This window comes from Papio anubis, chromosome 9 (assembly GCF_008728515.1).
Source record: "Papio anubis isolate 15944 chromosome 9, Panubis1.0, whole genome shotgun sequence".
Classification (NCBI taxonomy): domain Eukaryota; kingdom Metazoa; phylum Chordata; class Mammalia; order Primates; family Cercopithecidae; genus Papio; species Papio anubis.
Genome location: NC_044984.1, coordinates 36,230,489 through 36,250,601, shown reverse-complemented (window position 1 = coordinate 36,250,601; position 20,113 = coordinate 36,230,489). Strand labels below are relative to the sequence as shown.

General features: G+C 37.3%; 1 protein-coding gene across 3 annotated transcripts in view; it reads right to left on the bottom strand.

Moving 5' to 3' along the window:
* The window catches only part of PDZRN4 (PDZ domain containing ring finger 4), a 413,884-nt gene that overhangs the window by 66,531 nt on the left and 327,240 nt on the right, over nucleotides 1-20,113 (bottom strand). For all 3 annotated transcript variants that reach the window (XM_003906211.4, XM_021922186.2, XM_009180529.4), the window contains one exon: nucleotides 1,240-1,496. In XM_003906211.4, the coding sequence (XP_003906260.2) occupies nucleotides 1,240-1,496 (257 nt within the window). The remainder of the gene's footprint in view (nucleotides 1-1,239; nucleotides 1,497-20,113) is intronic.

The following is a 20,113-nucleotide window of genomic DNA, read 5'->3' as shown; positions in this document are numbered from 1 at the left end:
GCTTTTTGTTCAACTACCCCTGTACAATATAAACTGTAGAAGGCAATGACTTTATTTTTGTTCAAAGTTTTATGCCCAGCATCTAGTTCCAATGCCTGACACATCCGATTTGTGTCTGACACAAAGGGCTATTTAAAAGGTAACGGATGAATGAATAAAGAGATACCCAAGACAAACAAATCCCCTACCCTCCTGGAACTTGAAGTCTCAAGGAGTGTTTTCAAAACTTGGATGCACATTAGGATTGCCTAGGGAGATTTTTGAAAAATTCCGATGCCTAAGCCTTACTCTAAGAATTCTCATTTAATTGGCCTAAGGGGTGATTCAGGTATTGATACAGCTTCTGAAAGTTCCCAGGTGATTCTACTGTACATCTGTGACCCACTGAAACAGGCTTATGGGAGCCAGCCATCAAAGGGCAGGAAAGTGGCATGAATCAGATCTATGTTTTACAAAGTAGAGAGCAGATTGGAGTAGGTGATGAAAATGCAGGCTAAGGAGACTATTGCTCTTACAAACTCTCAATGTTTGAATATTTGCTAGAAAGCTCACAGAACACAATGAATTGGACAAGCGTACTTCTAAAACTGTTCAAGTAGGATTATTTGAATAAAATCTCTCTGACTTCCTTTAAATTGGGCAAAAATCTGGAGGAAGTATTCCTTGAATAGATCTTTATTTGATAGCACTATATTTACTTTCTGACAGCCAAGATCCTTTGTTTATATCTCAATATATTGGGTAATTGCTTTCTTCAGAGAGTTGCACTTTAATTAAATTAATTTCCTAGCTTCTCTTTAAAGAAGAGAAATGCAAGGAAGAGAGAGAGGTGGCCCACGGAGGAGAATGTGGAGCCAACATGCCACTTCCACATGAGTCTTAATAAGGTTTTTGGCAGCTTTGGTGAGAAAAGTGATTTCCCTGACCAGTGTTCATGAGTAGCATGAGGCTTTTGACAGCTAGTAATATGAAGATGAACTAATCAGAGCCAGAATTTTTCATAGCAGCTAGCAAGTATGATTACCCAGGTGAAGCAACCATGTGGGTTAGGGAGAGTAGCTAGCAGGGACCACTGAGAACTAATTGCACATATCTAAACAGGGGAGACATTTTCCAAACAGAGCTGGGAATCCTGTCTCCATAACTGTCAACCTGCTAGGGGAGCTGCTTCTTTCCAACATCTGCTTTACGTGACAAATGGAAACAAACAGGGCTTTGGAAGAAATGACAGAAAAATACCTGTCTGAGAGCAGGAATGGACAGATGTCTGGCACTGGAGGGGTAGGTGGCCGAAGCTTGGCCAGGGCCATGATGTGTTCGAAGGTGATGTCCGTCTGAGTGCTGGCATTCATGAGTTGCACTTCTGGAGCCATCCCATAGGCCGGTCTACTAAGAGGTGTTCGCCTTAACACCTGCACCACAATGGGCTCCTTGGCATTGCGAAAGGCTTCCACTGCCTCTTCGTGGGTGGCCTTCGAAAGATCCTTCCCATTGACCTACAAACATATGAGGACGTTGTTTATCTCAGAGGAAAGATCAGAGAGGCTGTCGTGATAGATTAATAAAAGGTAGAGAGAAAGGTTTCAACCAGCTCTGACATGAATTTTGTAATGGAATATTTAATCAGATATTAGTATTTACTGACGTCTTTACCAACATGACGAAGTACCTGAGATTACAACAACAATTACTTCTGTATCTTTATAAAGTATCTAGAGTTGGTTAACGAGTAAAACAGCAGAACCATTAGTAAAGATTTAAAAATTTAAGTAACACATCTGCTTCAGAAAAGGGTCACCGAAGTCTTCGGATGGAGGAAATGTTAAGTATGTCATACTTTTTCATGATTTATCAATGTCTCTGTGAGATTTTCAATATTTAATCAAGGTCTTACTTGCCTAAAATCTAATTTTTTAAGGTATTGTCAAATTTCCTCCATATTCATAATGTTTTAATCCAAGACCATGTGATTGCCCATGTGCATTTTATCCTAAATCCTCACTGTTTGAAATGTGGTCTGTGAACCAGCAGCATCAGCATCATATGAGAGATGATTAGAAATACAGAATCCCTGGCCCTACCCTGGACCTACTGAATCAGAATTGGCATACTCACAAGATTCTGACTTTATATTTATATTCACTGAAAGAATCACTGCTCTAAAAATCCTCTGAATGAATATATTATGTCCCCACTGGTTACTCGTTTTAATTCATACCAATTCATGATTATCCATGGTAGCTCTAGACATTACAGAGAAAGAGGTGAAGTCTGCCTTTGTCCTCACTTCTTGCTTCTCAACAGGGGCACAAACCATTGTCATTTGGGAGAGAAAAATTATTCTTTTTGTGGGACTCTCCTATGCCAGCTTACCAAGGGCCAGGAATGTTTCCCAACCTTTGTGGCTGTCAAAACACCTACACACTTTCCCTAACAACCTTGTGGTAGGCAATACAGACCACGCTCAAATAGTTGTCAATTTAATCCCCTAAAATGAGTCCTGATAACACAGCCTTTTAGTGGAAGTTGTGTTTTAATAAAGGACTCTAGAATCCTGAAAGAGTTTTATGACTCTCGCCCCAGATGAATCAATAATGCTGTTTTTTGCAGATATGAAGAGCTATCTAGTGGCACAATACTGTGCCCAATATCCCTGAAATTATACCATTTCCAGACAGCAAACTAAGCCACCCGCCTGTTGGTGAGGCAACGATAACTGTCACGCACCAGCAAACCCTTAGAGATCCCTGGGTGCCTAAAAAAGAAGCAAAAGAAGTCACCGAGTTGCAGCTGTAGAGAAACTGCTGACATTCAAATGAGCACATTCTCTCTCCCTGAGTAGACAAGGAATATGTGTGTGCTCAGAGCAAGTGTGGGGCGTTTTGGGGTAAATGATACAATGGCAGGTAGAAATCATCACGTCATGTAGAGACAGGCTTAATGACCTGGAGGAGCTAATTTACTCAATGGACCCTGAAAGAGTTAATGTGCCTTCAAAAAATGAGCAATTAAGCTTCTTCAACAGCAAAATATGTCCCGATTCAGTTCTTGCTCTTGAATCACTAGTAAGACAGCCCAGGTGGAGATCTGACTGGGTGTTTCCCAGTGTGAACACATTCACTAATCTGTGTATTCACTGTTTGATACTCTTTTCCATGAACTAAACTTGAAAAATTATCGCTGAGTTTTCATTGATACACCTTGGAATACCTGACTTGGGGCACATGAGGGTATGTGGACATGAGACACCTATGGACATGATCACACTCATTCCTTTAGCTCCTGCTGTATGACAGGTGCTTGGGCCGGGGCCACTACTGCCTCCCCTAAGGACATGTAGACAGCAGATGATAGAAGAAATCCCAGAATGAAAAAGCACAACATAAAATCTAGCCCCTCTCATTGAATAGTATCATCCCCTGTGTTTCATATTGTGGTCAGTATTTATAAATTCCAGATTGTGGAAGATAATCAAGTGGTAGGTAAAACTGCTCTGTGAGAATTGATGCAGTAGGTAAAAATTGCTCTTTTGTCCCCAGCCTTCCTGCTTCATGATGTACCCTCAGTTTAGTGAAGATCTGTTCCTGCAGGATCCTACACCCTTCCCTCTGTGAAAAGAAATCTCAGTCACACAGTCTGTTATCAACTATTTATTTATTTATTGAGATGGAGTCTCGCCCTGTTGCCCAGGCTGGAGTATAGTGGCATGATCTCAGCTCACCACAACTTCCCCTCCTATGTTCAAGGGATTCTCCTGTCTCAGCTTCCCAAATAGCTGGGATTACAGGCATGCACCACCATGCCAGGCTAATTTTTGTATTTTTAGTAGAGATGGGGTTTCTCTATGTTGGCCAGGATGGTCTCTAACTCCTGACCTCGTGATCTACCTGCCTTGGCCTCCCAAAGTGCTGGGATTGCAGGCATAAGCCACCACCCCTGGCCTTATCAACTATTTAATATATCTACTGGAACGGTGTCAACATGTTATCTTTTCCTATAAGCCCTGTATCAAGAGGAAACCCTAATAGTGGTAGAGGGAAATAAGACTACTTTTTTGAGGGACCTTTATGCAGTATCTGAAGGTAAAGGGAAAAGCTTGTGACCAGGGTTTCTTCCAGTTATACATTAAATTCTACTAATGCACAAAGTGTGTCAATAGGTAGTAGATAGATAAATGCCATTCATCTATTTTTTTCCCCAAGACAAGACAAGGCTCATTTTTCCTCAGCCTTACATGTTAATCTAGTCCTGGTGTTCAGAATATTTATTTGCTTTAGTGATCTTCGAAGCAACAGCTATTTTAAAAACGTAAGATTCCTACTGACAATGATTATTTACCTGTGTTACTGTAAGCTAAGTAGGATTGCTTTTGCAAAATCCAGAAGATTATAGTTTTTTGTGGAAATATAAAATTTATTGAAAGGTATTTTAGGTTGTGAAATCATTATTGTAATGCTTAGTATATGCAAACAATATTAGCGTTCATGTGTCAAGATCAATAGCTATTGATTATATGACTTATACACTCATTTATTTATTATCATGAAATTTATATGCAAATTTCATTCTTTTCTCTAAGAACAATCAAATACAATCTTAAAAGGACAGTCAATGTAATCTCAAGATCTTACTTCCCTATTGGAGAATGCTCTTTTCTTCTAGTTATCATGCAGCTGACCTCTATTTTCATAAGCTATTTAATATCTCTCAAAGTAAAGAAGTCTATGACCTTTAAAGGCTCTACTGCTACACATGATCCCTTAGAAAATGCAAGCATTGATGATACTAAATACTTTTTTTCACTTCACTTGAAGTTCATCAACATACTGTTAGCCTACCAAAAGGTCACCATTTTATATATTATGCCTTTCACAAGAAAAGAAAAGAATCGCTTAATTGGGATTTTCTGGCAATTGCTCTGCTCAGTTATCATCAGTTGCAGCTAGAGAGAAGAATTATATGGGAAGAATATCTACAGTTTTCTAGGAGAAGTTTGTGAACAACAGCAAAACTTCCTTTTTTTCAAGTGATTTGTTTTTAAACCAATAACAGATATTTGGTGCTTCATATTGCCATATTGCCAGATCCTTACGTATTATTCTATTTCTTTACCACTATATTTTCACCCTTCATTCCACCTTCCTTTTTTTCCTCTTCCCTCTTACTCGTTTGTCTCAATCTTAAATTTAGTTTTGTATGGATGACATAAAGTTTTAAATTGTTTTGTGAGATGAGACTAAAGATGAAGAAACTATCCACTAAAGGAGTCCCATTTAAAATAGGTAGTTAAGGGTAGACACCCAATATTTTTGGGTGTCCAGTAAAAGGTGGGAAGATCTTTTGTGAGAGGAATACAGATGAGTTGATTTTCAGGAGAAAAAAAAAAAACCACATGAATATGGTTAGGAGCAAAACTGAGGGAAGAGGGTGCAAGGTAACTTGATTACTGAAAAAAAAAACAAAACCCATGTGTTACGGAGTTTGAGTTTGCATGCAGAAGGATTTTAGGAAAGATCGCAATTTGATTTAAGCATACCATAAGAAAAGAGCCTTTTTCCAAAAGGGTTGTTAAATCGAATGATTGAGAGGATAGGGTGCCATAACAAACAGCAGTAGTATATGCAATAATTTCCTCTATTGCCATAACTACTGGCATTTTGATAGCTGTGGCCCAGACTGATTTGGTTCCATTGTAACCAGGCAACTAGTGTACAACTAAAAAGATTCGTGCGATTGATATTTGATAAGAGGCTAGTAGTCCCAGGGTGGGAAGACTGGACTCTGAAATGATGATTTAGCCACTGGACTTGAGATAAATAAAAAAGCAGACACATTATGCAACAAGGGGTTTTCAAAATTGGCAACAACAAAAAAAGAGGAAAGGACGATGCCAATGAGAGAAATTCTAGGATAAATAGTGACATGTGGTTGTCCCAAGACAAACTAAAATGTAGGATTAGAAAAAAGTGGAGAGAGTAGTCTTAATCATTCTTAATCATATGAAACTTGAAGCAATTATAAGATATATATTCAAATGAATTAACAAGTAAACATATGATAGGAAACTAGAAGAAAAATTGATCATAGGAAACCATTTTCTGAGAAGGTCTTCCCCTTCTCCCTGCACTTACCAATTCAGATCAGCACAAATATCCTTAAAGATTAGATATTCAAGTGATGGCTTGTATTACACACATATAAATTTTTAGAGATACAAAATAATTATCTTGTTTCTAAAAAGTTATTATTTCTCATTATATTGATAGCATAATCTTAAGTGGATAAAGAAAAAGCAATCACTTTTCAGTGATCAATGCAAAAGATGTGCGAATACATTTCTTGTGGAAGATGGGCTAATTAATCCATAAGCAACTTGTGAATGTTAAGTAAAGAAGAGAGCTTTTCATATGTAAACCATATCATAGTAATGTTTGATGAAGCCTCTGTTTAATGAATAATCTACCCTTTTGGATATCTGGGCCTTTTGCAAAATCTGGGCCATTCTTCAATAACTTCCCCAGAGTGACTAGTGGTCTCGGTTTAGATTTGAGCTGTTCCCCTTTGATTATTCCTTCCAATCCAACCACATGCAAAATTTTCTTGGATATCAGGAAACAAACAGTCTTTTTTGTTTTTCTTTTGAAGTGCTAACAAGTGCATGAATAACTCAGTCACTCTAGTGAGAAGCCATTTCTAGAGTCAGCTGTTTGGGAATGATGAGGGTCTCCAAACCCCCATGCCTTTCATGAGAAATAAGGGCTTCTAAGCATCTGTGACTTTCAAGGGAGAATAAATTTAAGAATGTGCCATAAAAGAAGCATAGAATTCCAAGGATTAGGGACAATTGATATAACCAAATTTCAAATTGAGGATAAGTATAAAATACTTGCGTATTATAATTCTGGTTGGACATGATCCTGTACCTGGTTAGTCTACAAGATCTCCCACCCTCACTAATAACTGTGGAATTAATTTTGACTGAAGTCCCTAAGTGACACAGAATAAATTCTCTATTTGATAATTAGGGAGGTGTTGCCAAAGCACAATCTGGTGACATTTTACAGAAGGAAGAAACAATGTTTAAATTGCTGCTAAAATGTTTGGTAGAGAAGGAATTTAAGATAATCTGAACCTTATATTCATCAAAACACTTGTCATATACAATCTTCAAATTAATTTTAAGAAATTTCAGCACACTGTTTTTTCCTAAACTTTGGTATGATTGACTCTATTTGAACATTGTTATATAAATGGAGTATAGCATAGTGTAAAATGTATTTATAATGAAAAGTCACATAATAGGAATCTGCAAAATTGTATGAAAGAAACCTGACTAAAATTAACTTCAACCTTTAAAAAAAGGTTATCAATAAACAAAATAATCACTGGTATGTAGGTTTGTGTTCATCATATAATTTCAGAACCTAAGTACATAGGAAATGTTAGATCACATCAACCCTGAAGTCCACTTACTCCAGTATTCCGCTTTTGACAGTGCTATAATTGCATTTTTGGAAGAGAATATGGTGATTATTCCACGTGACACAATGAGTAGACTTATCCTAAAGTGATTCTGGGGCTTCTTCTGCTTTTCTGTCTGCACAACGAGAGACTGGGAGCTTCATTACCCTGGGTATGGGGTGTTGCAGCTTCCGTTAGTTCCAAAATCCCCAGGGACTTTGCCAGGCAGCTGGATTTCTCAGACAAATGAAAATAAGTGATATCTAACCCAGGCAGCCTGAACCTCCAGCAGTCTGTTCTCTTACTGACAATGTTCCCTGTAAGACAGAGCAACAAGAGTTGAAATACAGACCCACCATATACCCACAGTTTTTGGTCCTTTGCTTGACTGTGTATTGCTGATTCCCGACTTGTGTGTTTCCTTAATGAAGACTGTTGCCTTACCTATAACTTGTGACATTTTGGGATTTGCCTCTACCAATCTGGTTTAACATAACACCCATTTACAACCTAAGATAATTGAATGCATTGGAAATGCTTACGTAATGTAACAGTATTGAATGGAGGACTCCCAGCACCCCAATGAGCTAGTGTAAAAGCCTATTATTACATTTAGTTAATAGACTGTGACACTGAGGCTACAACAATAGTCCAGTATGTTGCGTCTGTTCCCTTCTACAGAGCACTTTGATGGTAAGGCATTCTCAAGTGCAAGCAGGACTCATTTTCAATTTTTCATATGAAGAGGTTATGGATCCATTATTTGTGAACTCATCCAAACTGTTCCTGAACCAATGAATAATTTTGGTTATAGGCAATCTTGATGTATCTGTCACAGTTGCTTTTTCCTTTCATTATCTTTTCCTTGTCTTGTTTTTTTTGTATCCCTCCTTCTGTATTTTCTCTTCCTTTCCTTGTTCCCACTGTCACACTTCTCTTTTAAGCTTTCCCATCAAAGCACTTAACACCTTTGAAGAGTAGATATTTATATGAATTATTCCTATAGTGAAGAAACATGTTATGATATGTTCTGATTGTTACTGAGGAAAAAAACTAAAATGAATACAACATAGTTTTATTAACCTCTTTATAAATAAGTTTATTTCCCCTCACCTTAATGAAAGAAATGGAAGTTTTTACTTTTGGGCACATGAGTTGGTTCTTTGGTTTGTCTTTCAGATCCATGATCTGCTCTTTTCATCCAGCTCTGTCTTGGCACCCCTGCCTGACCCAGGATCTCTACTTTTTGTTGTTGTTGTTGGGTTAAGCCAATGGTTAGAGAGTATTATAGGTCTTTATCCAGTTCCCAAGACTCTAGCTCTTGCTTGGATCTGCTCACAATCCTGACTCACCTTCCCTCTCCAGGTCTAGTGGTAGTAAGAACATTTCTCTCTTGCTGTTCCCTAGGTTCTTTATCTTGACTCTGCTCATCCTTTGTAAGCTGTTCCATCATTAAACTTTCTTCAATTAAACCCTTTGATTATGCTATTTGTTTTCTTCTGCGACCCTGACTGATACAGCTAAGCATGAAACTCTTCTGACCTTAACAAAAATGTGGCAAGAGCTAAAATTTGTTATCTTTGCAAATTAACTTTACTATCAAAAGTAGTTGCATCTAAAATGCAATTATGAGTTTGTCAGATTTAGCAAATTTACACATTTTAAGGGAAATTTAAAATATAATTTTCATTGAGATCATAGAACAAAGTATTTACATAGTTGTTTGATGTGTACAGTTATTTTGTGGAATATCCCTGCTATGATTTGAATGTGTCCCTCAAAGTTCACATGTTAGAAACTTAATCCCTGATGCAACAGTGTTGAGACTTGAAAACTTTAAGAGGCGATTAGTTTATAAGAGTTCTGTACTCATGGATGGATTAATGCTATTATCACATGACTGGGTTCCTGATAAAACAATGTGTTTGCTCTCCTTCCCATCCCTTTTGCTCTCTGGCGTTCTCTCTTGCCATATGGTGTCTTCTACCATGTTATGACACAGAAAGAAGGCCTTTGCCAGATGCTGGCACCTTGATATTGAACTTAACACCCTCAAGAACTGTGAGAAATGCATTTTTTAAAATTATAAATTGCCCAGTCTGTGGTATTCTGTTATAGCAGCAGAAATCCTTCCATTTGGGTTTGTCTAATGTTTGTCTTGATTAGACTCAGGTTATGTATTTATGTATTTTGAGCAGGAATGTCCAGAAGTGGTGGTGTGTCCTTTTCAGCCTATCCTATCAGGAGGCATGTCATGTTTATTTGTCTATTACTGGTGATGTTAACATTTATGACTTAATGAGAGAGAGTGAGAAAGAGAGAGAGAGAGAGAGAGAGAGAGAGATTGAGAATCTAAAGCAAATGTAAAATGTTAATCAATGTTAAAATTTGGGGAGCCTAGGTGAATGATATTTGAGAATTTTTATACTATTCCTGGAACTTAAAATTATTATTTTTATTCTCATAATTTTTTGATGTCTAAAACTGAAAAAAATAAAATGTTTCAAAATATTGTTATATTTATTATTAGTTAAAAATAGATCCATGCTGTAATCATTTAGAGTTCACAAATAATTATAAGGAATTGATAGATAAATAGCTTCCTGTAAAGTGTGTTTCTGTTGCATATCTCTAGAAAAACAAATTCCTACTCTACTATGAGTGTCTTTTTTTCTCTGTGTGCACATGCACACACACACACATCCCTACAAGCAAAAAACACAGATTTGTGTCACCTACTTTATCTTTGTCATAACAGTTCATCACTGAATATCACCTGATATCCTGCTCTCCAAGCTGAGCTATTTAAAAAGATAGATGGCTGCCTCCTGGCTAATTGTGGGAGTTCTTCATTACTACAAAAAGACTTTTTATATCTCAAGTGACTCTATACGCAGTGAAAAATGACTCAAATCTTTGGATAAGATCCCACTGATGAAATGGTTGGATAACAACTACTTGCTGACCTTTTACTTCCTAACATAATACTAAACTGATGTAGGTGATTATTAATAAACCTATTCATTAAGTTCTGACATATCAGATCCAAGTATTTAAAACATAACAAGGAATTCAGATGGAGACAAAATTTTCTGTAACAGGCCTAAGGATATAAAGGTATAAAGCATATATAAACACTTGAAATAAATTCAAATTATTTCAATGGGAAAAAAATGTCATTGTCATTAAACAACTCAGATTTCTTTAAAAAAAATCCTGCAAACAACATCAACAACTGAGGATTTGGACAGAGCTATTCATCTTTCATATCCATTGAACAAGAGGAAATGTGCTCTTAGCCCTTGGACAAGATCTTTTTTGTCCCATCTTTGTGATGAGAGCATAAAAGGATGTAGAAATTAACCTTGTGACTTAGCCACACTAGCACATGCTAGAAAATACCTATTTATTAAATAAAAGAAGTAAATTGTACCACAAAAAGGAATAGGAGATAGTGAATTATTTACCACAAGAAAGAACAAGAAAGAAGATGGTCAAAACAAGAAAGAAGATGGTAAAGTATCTTCACCAGAGGTTCATTGTACCCCATCTATGAGAGCAACATAATGCTTCACTATTTAAATGCTTCTGTACAAAACACACTGCATTCAGTGTTTTAAGAAACTGACAATTGTGTTTAGTGCTGTAGTTTCAGGGCCTAAAAATGTGCTTGGCGCATACTTCAGAATAATTATGTGTTAAATACCTTTTCATATATTTCTTTGTCAAGAACTATGTTTAAACAAATATGATTGCACTTGTCACTAAAATTACCCATGTTCACAATGCAAACTGCATTACATTCACTTCCCAGCTCCATTCTGTAGCCCAGTTGTCCACATTATTCCTTTGACTTAAATATATTGTACAAATGATTTCGGAGTGGCAAGCAAAGGTCTGGGCTGCTCTGCTCTTAAACACCTCAATGCCCTGTCATTCATTGTGATAGCAGAAAAGAGCATCAATATGGGCATCACTCAGAACTGGGCCTAAATACAGTTTTTGGGACTAGCTGTATGACTTTGTGTAAGTTATTGAAACTCTCTGAGCCTCTGCTTCTTCATGTGGAAAAGGGGATAATAATATCCACTCAGAGTTGCAGATAGGATCAAATAAAAACAAAGCTAGGGCAGCCAGCACAGTGCTATGGTGGTGCTCCATAACACTTCCTTCCCTCCCTCCTTCCTTCCTAAGTCTTAAGTGACAGAGATGAGGCTACTCTCTGGGGATATACATTACATTCCTGGCAGTGGCAATGACAGTAATACTAGTTATCACTGAGTGAGGACTCATGGAGTGCCAGGAGCTGAGCCAAGCCCTTGGCCTATATTATCTCAATCACATCCAAGAACAGTCATAGGAGGTAAGTATTTTATCCCCATTTGAAAGTTGTGGAAGTTGAGTGTAAATGAGTGTAACAGGCTGAGCAAGGAAAGGCACCTGCTCTCACAATCTGGGAAAAACAACATATACATCTATAATTGTAACCAAACTCATAAAGAGCTAAAAGGAAGGTATTAACAGCTCTGCAACAGCACAAAGCACTAACTATGCCTGGGCTCTCGGGATATGACTCCAGGACTTTGACATTTGAGGTGGGTCTGATGAGATGAAGAACTTCATAAACTGCACAGATGGGAGAAAGGATTCCCCAGGGTTCAGGCATGAAAGAGTAAGTCCTCTGGGCACCATGAGAGGTCTGGGGTGACTGAGTCTTGGGGAAGAAGTTGTAGAGAAAGACAGCTTTAACATAGATCCCAGTGTCCTCCATGGGTCATGGTAAAGGATTTTTAAAAAATACCTTTCATCTGAAAAGTAGTGTGGCCTCATTTAGGTTTATGGGTATAAAACTTGGAAGGCTGTGGTGAGACGTAACTGAATGGAAGCAGGGAAACCACTTAGGAAATTAGAGGGAAAAATGATGTGTACTTGGGTCAAGACAGGGACAGTGTGGATAGTACAGTTGGAGGAGGATGAAGAGAACTGTAAAATGGTATCCTGATGCTCCCATTCACATGGATTCCAGTGGGCTCCATGGATTCAGATTTGCAGATTTTCTGTAACAGCCTAGCCTTGGTATCTATTCCCACCAATTAATCCACACTGTGCAGAAATACAAGCTGTAGAGGTTGAATTTTAAGTGTACAAAGGCATTCCAAGTAGATGTTGCTCATCCCTTGAAGACTTATGTTTTCAGAGGTTATTTTAGAAATCAAAATTTACTTCTTCCAATATTCTGAAACTCAACTTTTCTAGTTATTACCCACCTAGTCAATTGGGTAACTGTTCCACCAAAAACACATCCAATCTCTCCCTTTGTTTCTCATTCTCTCTTTCTCACACACACACACACACACACACACACACACACACACACACACACTTACACTTTCTAGGGTCCTCCACCTGCATCATTATACCTTTGTGTAGGATATGAACTCAGAAAGGTATGTTACCAAAGAGAATATATAGAAGTTGTGCAACATGGACATTAACATAAGAAAGTAGAACTTGCATGACATACAACTGTGCTTTTCAATACCAGCATTTTTAACTTAGTGCCTATGCGATGAATGGTATTTCACACCAGTTTGAAAGGACAGGACAAAATTTGAACGAACAGCCAGTTTCCTAGGAGAAGCAGGAGGCTTAAATCACTTTCAACAATCAATTCTGCCATCTGAATGCAGCCTGACACTTGTTGAGTTCAGTCGATGACATGAAATCACAGTAGAAAGGCCAAGCCCTAAGGGAAATTCACAAGCTTCTACATCGCAAGTAAAACCGCCTGAACTTGAGCCTATAACCTTCCCAACACCATGCCCTCAACTTCCTCAAATTCATAGATTTAGAAAAGAAATATTTTGTTCTATATTAATGAAATGTAGATTGACGCCTAAGGCAAAAAAATAAAGTAAATGCATTTAAAGTAGCAACTGATGCTATTTTATATAGAATAGTTGGAATTTGCCCCAGTAATTTCATAGACGTGGGCATCTCTAAGTGCACCTTGATATAGATAATAATAACAACAGTAACAAAAATTTGTTGAGTGCTTACTATTTGTGTCATACATGCTGGTTGGTACTGTCTGCCACTACAGGTGCAGATATTATTATATTCATCCCATAGGTTAAAAAATTAAATAGGTTAAGCAACTTGCTGAAGATGACACTATGTGAAAAAACACCCAGGATTATTCTATACATTCATATTAATTATTTTTAAACATCAATAGAATATTATCATAGAAGCTCTAAAACTTGAACAAGATGATTGGTGGGAAGTTTATTCTTTTATTTCCTTTCAGTAAATACAGTAAGTAGTTCATAATATTACAATTAAGTGTTGAATCAACTGCTTGATCCCCATTCATAACCGCGTGGATAATTGTTCTAACTTATGTTCCCAGGACAAGGAAACTCCAGCTGCAGAGCGAAAAAAAAAAAAATTCCATAAAATGCACAGGTTAGACCACAATGCTCTCCAAGGATTACCTCAGTTCCAAAAATGTATAATAATGTATGCGTATGCTTGAATAAGCATTAATCTTGATGCAGCTTAAAACTTCGGTAAAAAGAATCCCCCCCATTATTTTTTTTTAATATAAGTGAATCAGGAAAAGCTCAGAAAGGAGGTGACTTAGTGCCTGCCAATCTTCCAGTGTAGGCCACCTTTGAGGTAAAGCTGTTGCTGCCTTACAATAATTCAGCAGCCCACTGAGATAAGATAGGACAAAGTTCCAAGTGAAAAAGACCGCCTGGGTTCTTACCTGCTTTTACCTTCATGGACACAATCACTCATAATGATTCAAACAGGATTTCCGTAAGACAGCAACTGGAGTGTACGGAGAGTTGTAACCAACGGAAGGTTTCAGGTCTGTCTGAGAGCATGCGTGTACAACGAGGCAATAATATTTGGGGCGGCACTTTCTGAAAACCATGTTTTACATGACACTATGTTTGCCTCAGCAAGCAAACAAGGCAGGGCAAAAGTGGATGCATCTCCACCAAATAGAGTCATCACATCCTTAAATTCAAATTGCCACAAAATTTTTCTATATTAATATTGTTGATTTTATTTAGCTTCATTTGGAAGAGTGGGGGAGAAGGGCACAATTTTGTACATTTACTTCCTTCAAACAATTAACATCTGTATGCTTTTGAAATAATTTTCAGCAGATAAAACAATCCTGCCAAGGCCCAGTAAAAGCTCTCCATTGTTCCATGTCTGCACAAATTACTTTGCATCTCCGATGATTTTATGTACATTTAATCACTAAAGATTAATTACATGGCATACGGAAACCAGTGAAACACTGCAGAGATAACTTCAGTTTAAGTGCACATGCAGCTAACTCGTGGCTTTTTAGAACAATTTTAATTAAAAGTACTAGAAGAATCATCGGGCTGAAAATATTAGGAGCTCTGGGATGGATGAGCTTAGCATAGCTAATTAATTGTATATTTAATCAAAGCAGCCTTTGGCTGTAATTAATAATCTATTTTCCTCTGGTAATAAATATTTAGTTCTGTGAAACAGAATGTAAAATTTGCAGAATGTCATATGCACAGAAGAATGGGACAGAAAACGAGCCTTTCCACACCAGCTTTCAAGCCAAGGTTGATTTTGTTGATTTAGAGAGGATGTTGTCTATATCTTTTTCATTCATTTTAAATGTCATCTCATAGTGGCAGCTTACAAATAGCTATCCCTGAGTGACTTGGACATTTCAAAGGTGTAAAGAATAATCCAGAAGGAGAGACTAGTAGAATGCAAAATGAAGTCTGATTTTTTTCTTTCACCACCAAGATCTCATACTTTAGAGAACTTTGGGTAGCTCCATCTTAATACAAACGCTAGGACAGTTAGACTTGGCATTAAACAGTTCCTTCCCTTCATTTCCTTTTAAATGGCTGAATGAGACTCAGAGATTTTCAACTCTTACAACCTGGTAAAATGCTCAAATCACAAAGCAAAGTTAAAACACCCTCTTCCTTGCAGAATCATGATGGCTTTCACTTTGAATAGTAAACACTCGTCCCCTCCCAATCTTTTCTGCTCTTAAGGTATGCTATCCATGATAAGAATAGCGTAATTTTGCCCTTCTGATCCTTTTCTTAATTTTTGTGAAAGAAACCTCTAATGGGAGGTAGTCACATGCTTTTCATATTATCTATTATTTCTTTCTTCTCCTTGTCTTCTTGAAAGCAAGATTTAGTTTCAAGAGTTTTACATTATAAAAGAAATAAGATAATAAACTAACCTTAGATGATATTTTTTCCCTACTCTCTTCAGATGTTTTAATGTGTAAAACTTAAACATTAACTATCACATTGCCATTGCTGTTTTATTTTTTGAGACTTTTATAGTAACAGGTAGAATTTAGAAGTTGTACATATTGAAGAACATGCATTTTGTATGCATCTGATGCAAGTGCTTGATACACTAATCAATTCATAGCATAAGTTCCATTTTTCTGGGGGTTATGTGGTCTTCATATGAATATGTATGAAAGAAACAAGTATAAATTAGGTTATTAAAATTATATCAAGTGAAAATATTTTTATTCAGTCTATACTGGATGTTAATAAAGGTCTAGGAACCAGATACAGAATAGAATAACACACAGAGGCAAAAACTTGCAGGTTTCACAAAGGCCACCAGTAATAATATATCAGAAGTAGCTCTTATTAAATACATGATAATGTATTCAATGCTTAATCAGTTTATAGTATAATGTGTAATTTCCAATGACAACAAAAGTATTAAAGACAATGATCCTAAAAACTGCAGAAAATAGTCTTGTCTTTTTTAGAATTGTGCCTTAGTTGGCCACTCTTGACACAGGCTTTCCCAGTGATCCACTAACGTTATCTATGAAGGCACAGGCAGAAAACATTCACCTGGACAGGGAAAGCCAGTATTCATGGTTTTTGTTTTTTGTTTGTTTGTTTGTTTGTTTTTGAGATGGAGTCTCACTCTGTTGCCCAGGCTGGAGTGCAGTGGTGTGATCTTGGCTCACTGCAACCTCCACCTCCTGGGTTCAAGCGATTCTCCTGCCTCAGCCTCTTGAGTAGCTGGGTCTACAGGCGTGTGCCACCACGCCAGGCTAATTTTTTATATTTTTAGTAGAGACAGGGTTTTACTGTGTTAGCCAGGATGGTCTCGATCTCCTGACCTCGTGATCTGCCCACCTTGGCCTCCCAAAGTGCTGGGATTACAGGTGCGAGCCACCGCGCCCAGCCAGCATTCATGGTTACCTTATTTGTCCCAATTTTCACAGAATTTTTCACTTACTGATTGGACTCCACTGACAGTTTAGACAACTTTCTCTGAGGATTCATATATTGGGATAAAATGGGCATGCAGGATGTGTGTGTAATTTAACAGCTATCCCACTGGACACTCAGAAGAGTAATGTGGCAGATGTGCTACTACACTTTAGGGAACCTCAGAGAGCCTGGCAGTGCTCATGCTCACCTTGAAATGTTCTGTGCTACTTAGAGTACGGAAGCCTCCTCTGCTCTGTCTTGTTGGAACCCATGAAAGATTATTCTAAAGACTCAGATATGAATCTGAGTTATGTACTTCTAGGGCTGAGAAGATGGACTTTGAAGGGTGAGACTGCACCAATAGTTAGAGGATGGGAATTTCTTGAAATGTGTGGGGAGAATTGTGTAGTAGAAGTTCAAAGTAGAGGACCTTGTTCCAGCCTGGGTGACAAAGTGAAATCCCCTCGCTAAAATCAATAAATCAATAAATTAATAAATCAATAAAACAAAGGATCTTGGAGAAAAACCAGCCTCAAGACAAGAGAGTCTTGGGACTCTGAGGAATTCATGAGGAGGTGCTCTTGTGGGGGAGATACCATATAATAAATGCAATAACATATATAACATATTACAATATATAATATATGCACATATATAAAGAGTAACTAATATGTGAGATAGAGTAGGAAGTCAACAAAAATACGTGAATTATTTCTAATACTTTGTTATGGACATGGCATTCCAAATAATTTTCTTTCAATGTTTGCAAATAATTATGGCAAATTTAGACATGCTAAGAAAGCATGCTTGCAAATTTTTGGATGGTATAGATCTGAAGGAGCAGAACACTATAAACAAAAAGCCTTGGATTCATGGTCAGAAGACTTAAATAGTCATTCTAGTTTCACCATTTGCTAGCAACGTAGACCTGGAAAAGTCTCTTAAGCTCTGGAAACTTCAATCCATAGTGAGTTTCAAACACATGTGAAGTCATCACAGATGAGGCGAGTTAGTCTTGATATCTGCAATCTATTTGGCAATGTATACATTAATTACCACACCAATATTTATCTCACTGCTCACAGGGGTTTTAAGTATTATCCACATCTTAAATAAGAGGCGAATACTGGTTTGACTTTTTTTTTTTTTTTTACCAAGGTCACACAACAAGTGATAAAGCTGAGATTAAAAGTCTTGACTGGCTCTCAGTCTTGTCATGTCAACTGGAGATTTCTCTCCTTTCTTCTCAACCTAATGCCCAGATTAGTTAATCACTGTACAGGATATAGAAAATGGTTGTTAATTTAAACTCAAATATGTTCTCAACAAAATTACTTATCAAAGAAGTCAATGATAACAAGAAGCCAGAATCTATTATTGATTCTCAAGTTCTAATGACTATATTTGATTTGAGTATTAATAGAAACCAGAGCCCAGAACTATTGGCTGAACTTGGCCCTTGTGAAACACTCAGTTTGCAGGTTATGGCTAATTGGTGTCAACATTAAATTTTTGCTGAAGTCCTAGCCTTATCAAATGACAGCTTCGCAAGGTAAGAGCTCTCTTCTGGGAAAACAAAAACAAAAACAAACAAACAAAAAAACTGGAAATCTCAGTAAAATATTTAAGCTTTATGAAGTCTAAATCTTACAAAATAAAATAATAAACTTAGTTTAGAGAAGGGCGAATTGACTGCTCCTCACTGCTTATACTAAACACTGCATGTAAAGTGCTGAGATTCCAAACATGGAGGTAAGTTCATCTACTGCTCCATTACCCTCATGATTACTCTAATACAAGGTGCACAGAGAGGAGCAACTGTGGGAATTATTCTTAAGTGACTGAACTGCCTGTTGAATAGTGCTAGAATCTTTAGTCTGGGATTTCTCAACTGCAGTACTGTTGGCATTTGAGGCTGGATAAGTCTGTTGTAGGAAGCTGTCTTCTGCATTAAGGATGTTTAGTAGCATTCCTGGCCTGTATCCACTAGATGTCAGAAGCACACCTCTGCCCCCACCCAAAACAGCTCCAAAAATGTTTCCAGAGAGTGCCAAATATCCCCTAGACTAGCAGAGGTGTCCAGTCTTTTGGCTTCCCTGGGCTACACTGGGAGAAGAAGAATTGTCTTGGGCCACACGTAAAATACACTACCACTAACAATAGCTGATGTGCTTAAAAAAAAAAAAAACTCAAAAAATCATCTCATAATTTAAGAAAGTTTACAAATTTGTTTTAAGAAAGTGTACGCATTTGTGACAGGCCACTTTCAAAGCTGTCCTGGGCCATATGCAGACCATCGGCCATGGGTTAGACAAACTTGCCCTAGAGGGTGAGATCACATCCACTTGAGAACATTTACTTTAGGATTCCTTTGAGTCACAATTTACTCCATTAAAATTGAAGAATGCTGGATCTAATCAGGACCTAGGTTTCCTAGAGATAAAACACTATAACACAGAAGTTGAAGGATAGAGCTTCACTTGTGTTTCATGGATTATTGTTTTCATTTTATATTTTAAAGGGACAAATTGACTTGGATTATATCTGAATAAAATGGCAAGGAATATTACTTAACAGGGCTTCATTTTTTTTTTTTTTCCTGCCAGCCAGGAAAAGTTAACTGCGATGGTTGTGGTTCTTCCACTATGGCATTGTCCTGGTGTACAGCCTCAGAAGCTGTCACTTATCTATCAGTGACTGCATGCCAGCTTTCTCGAGCTGCCATTAATGAGATAAAATTATTCTTTGATGGCAGTGGCCATATGACAAGGATTGAGAAGACAAGGATCCCTGGATTTCCGAGGACTGTCGTTTAGTTATTTCAACAAAGAGTGCATTTCAGTAAATTTTCCTTATAGATCTTATTTTCTATCTCTTATTTAATATTGTAATTTCCTCTAAACTTAAGTTTTCCAAATCCTTCTCAAGTAGTGATAACCTCAAGTATAACATATGACTCTAATGCACACCCTAATAAATAATAACATAAACACTGTTAATATGCACTGAAAACTGTTCGAGATTCCACACTCTCTTCTAGAAATGCTCTGCTTCATGTTGATTATCTGTACACTTCACTGACTTGGGTCAGGATTTAGGATGCTGGATAATGGAATGTGGAGAAGATGACAGAGTATAGTTTTGCAGGGCTAAAAGGCAGTGAAACATTGCCGGATTAAAATAATACCTTGTAACATTTGTTCTGAAAATAGTACTTGACGATTAGGTGCTCCTGACATGACTGCATACTGTTATTTTGGATGCCGATGGAAAGAAACACAGTAGACTCATTGCTTATTCATTCATTCATATATAATGCATTTCTTTCTAGATTTAAAAAGGATACATATATATGTATTTTCAAAAAGGCTATAAAA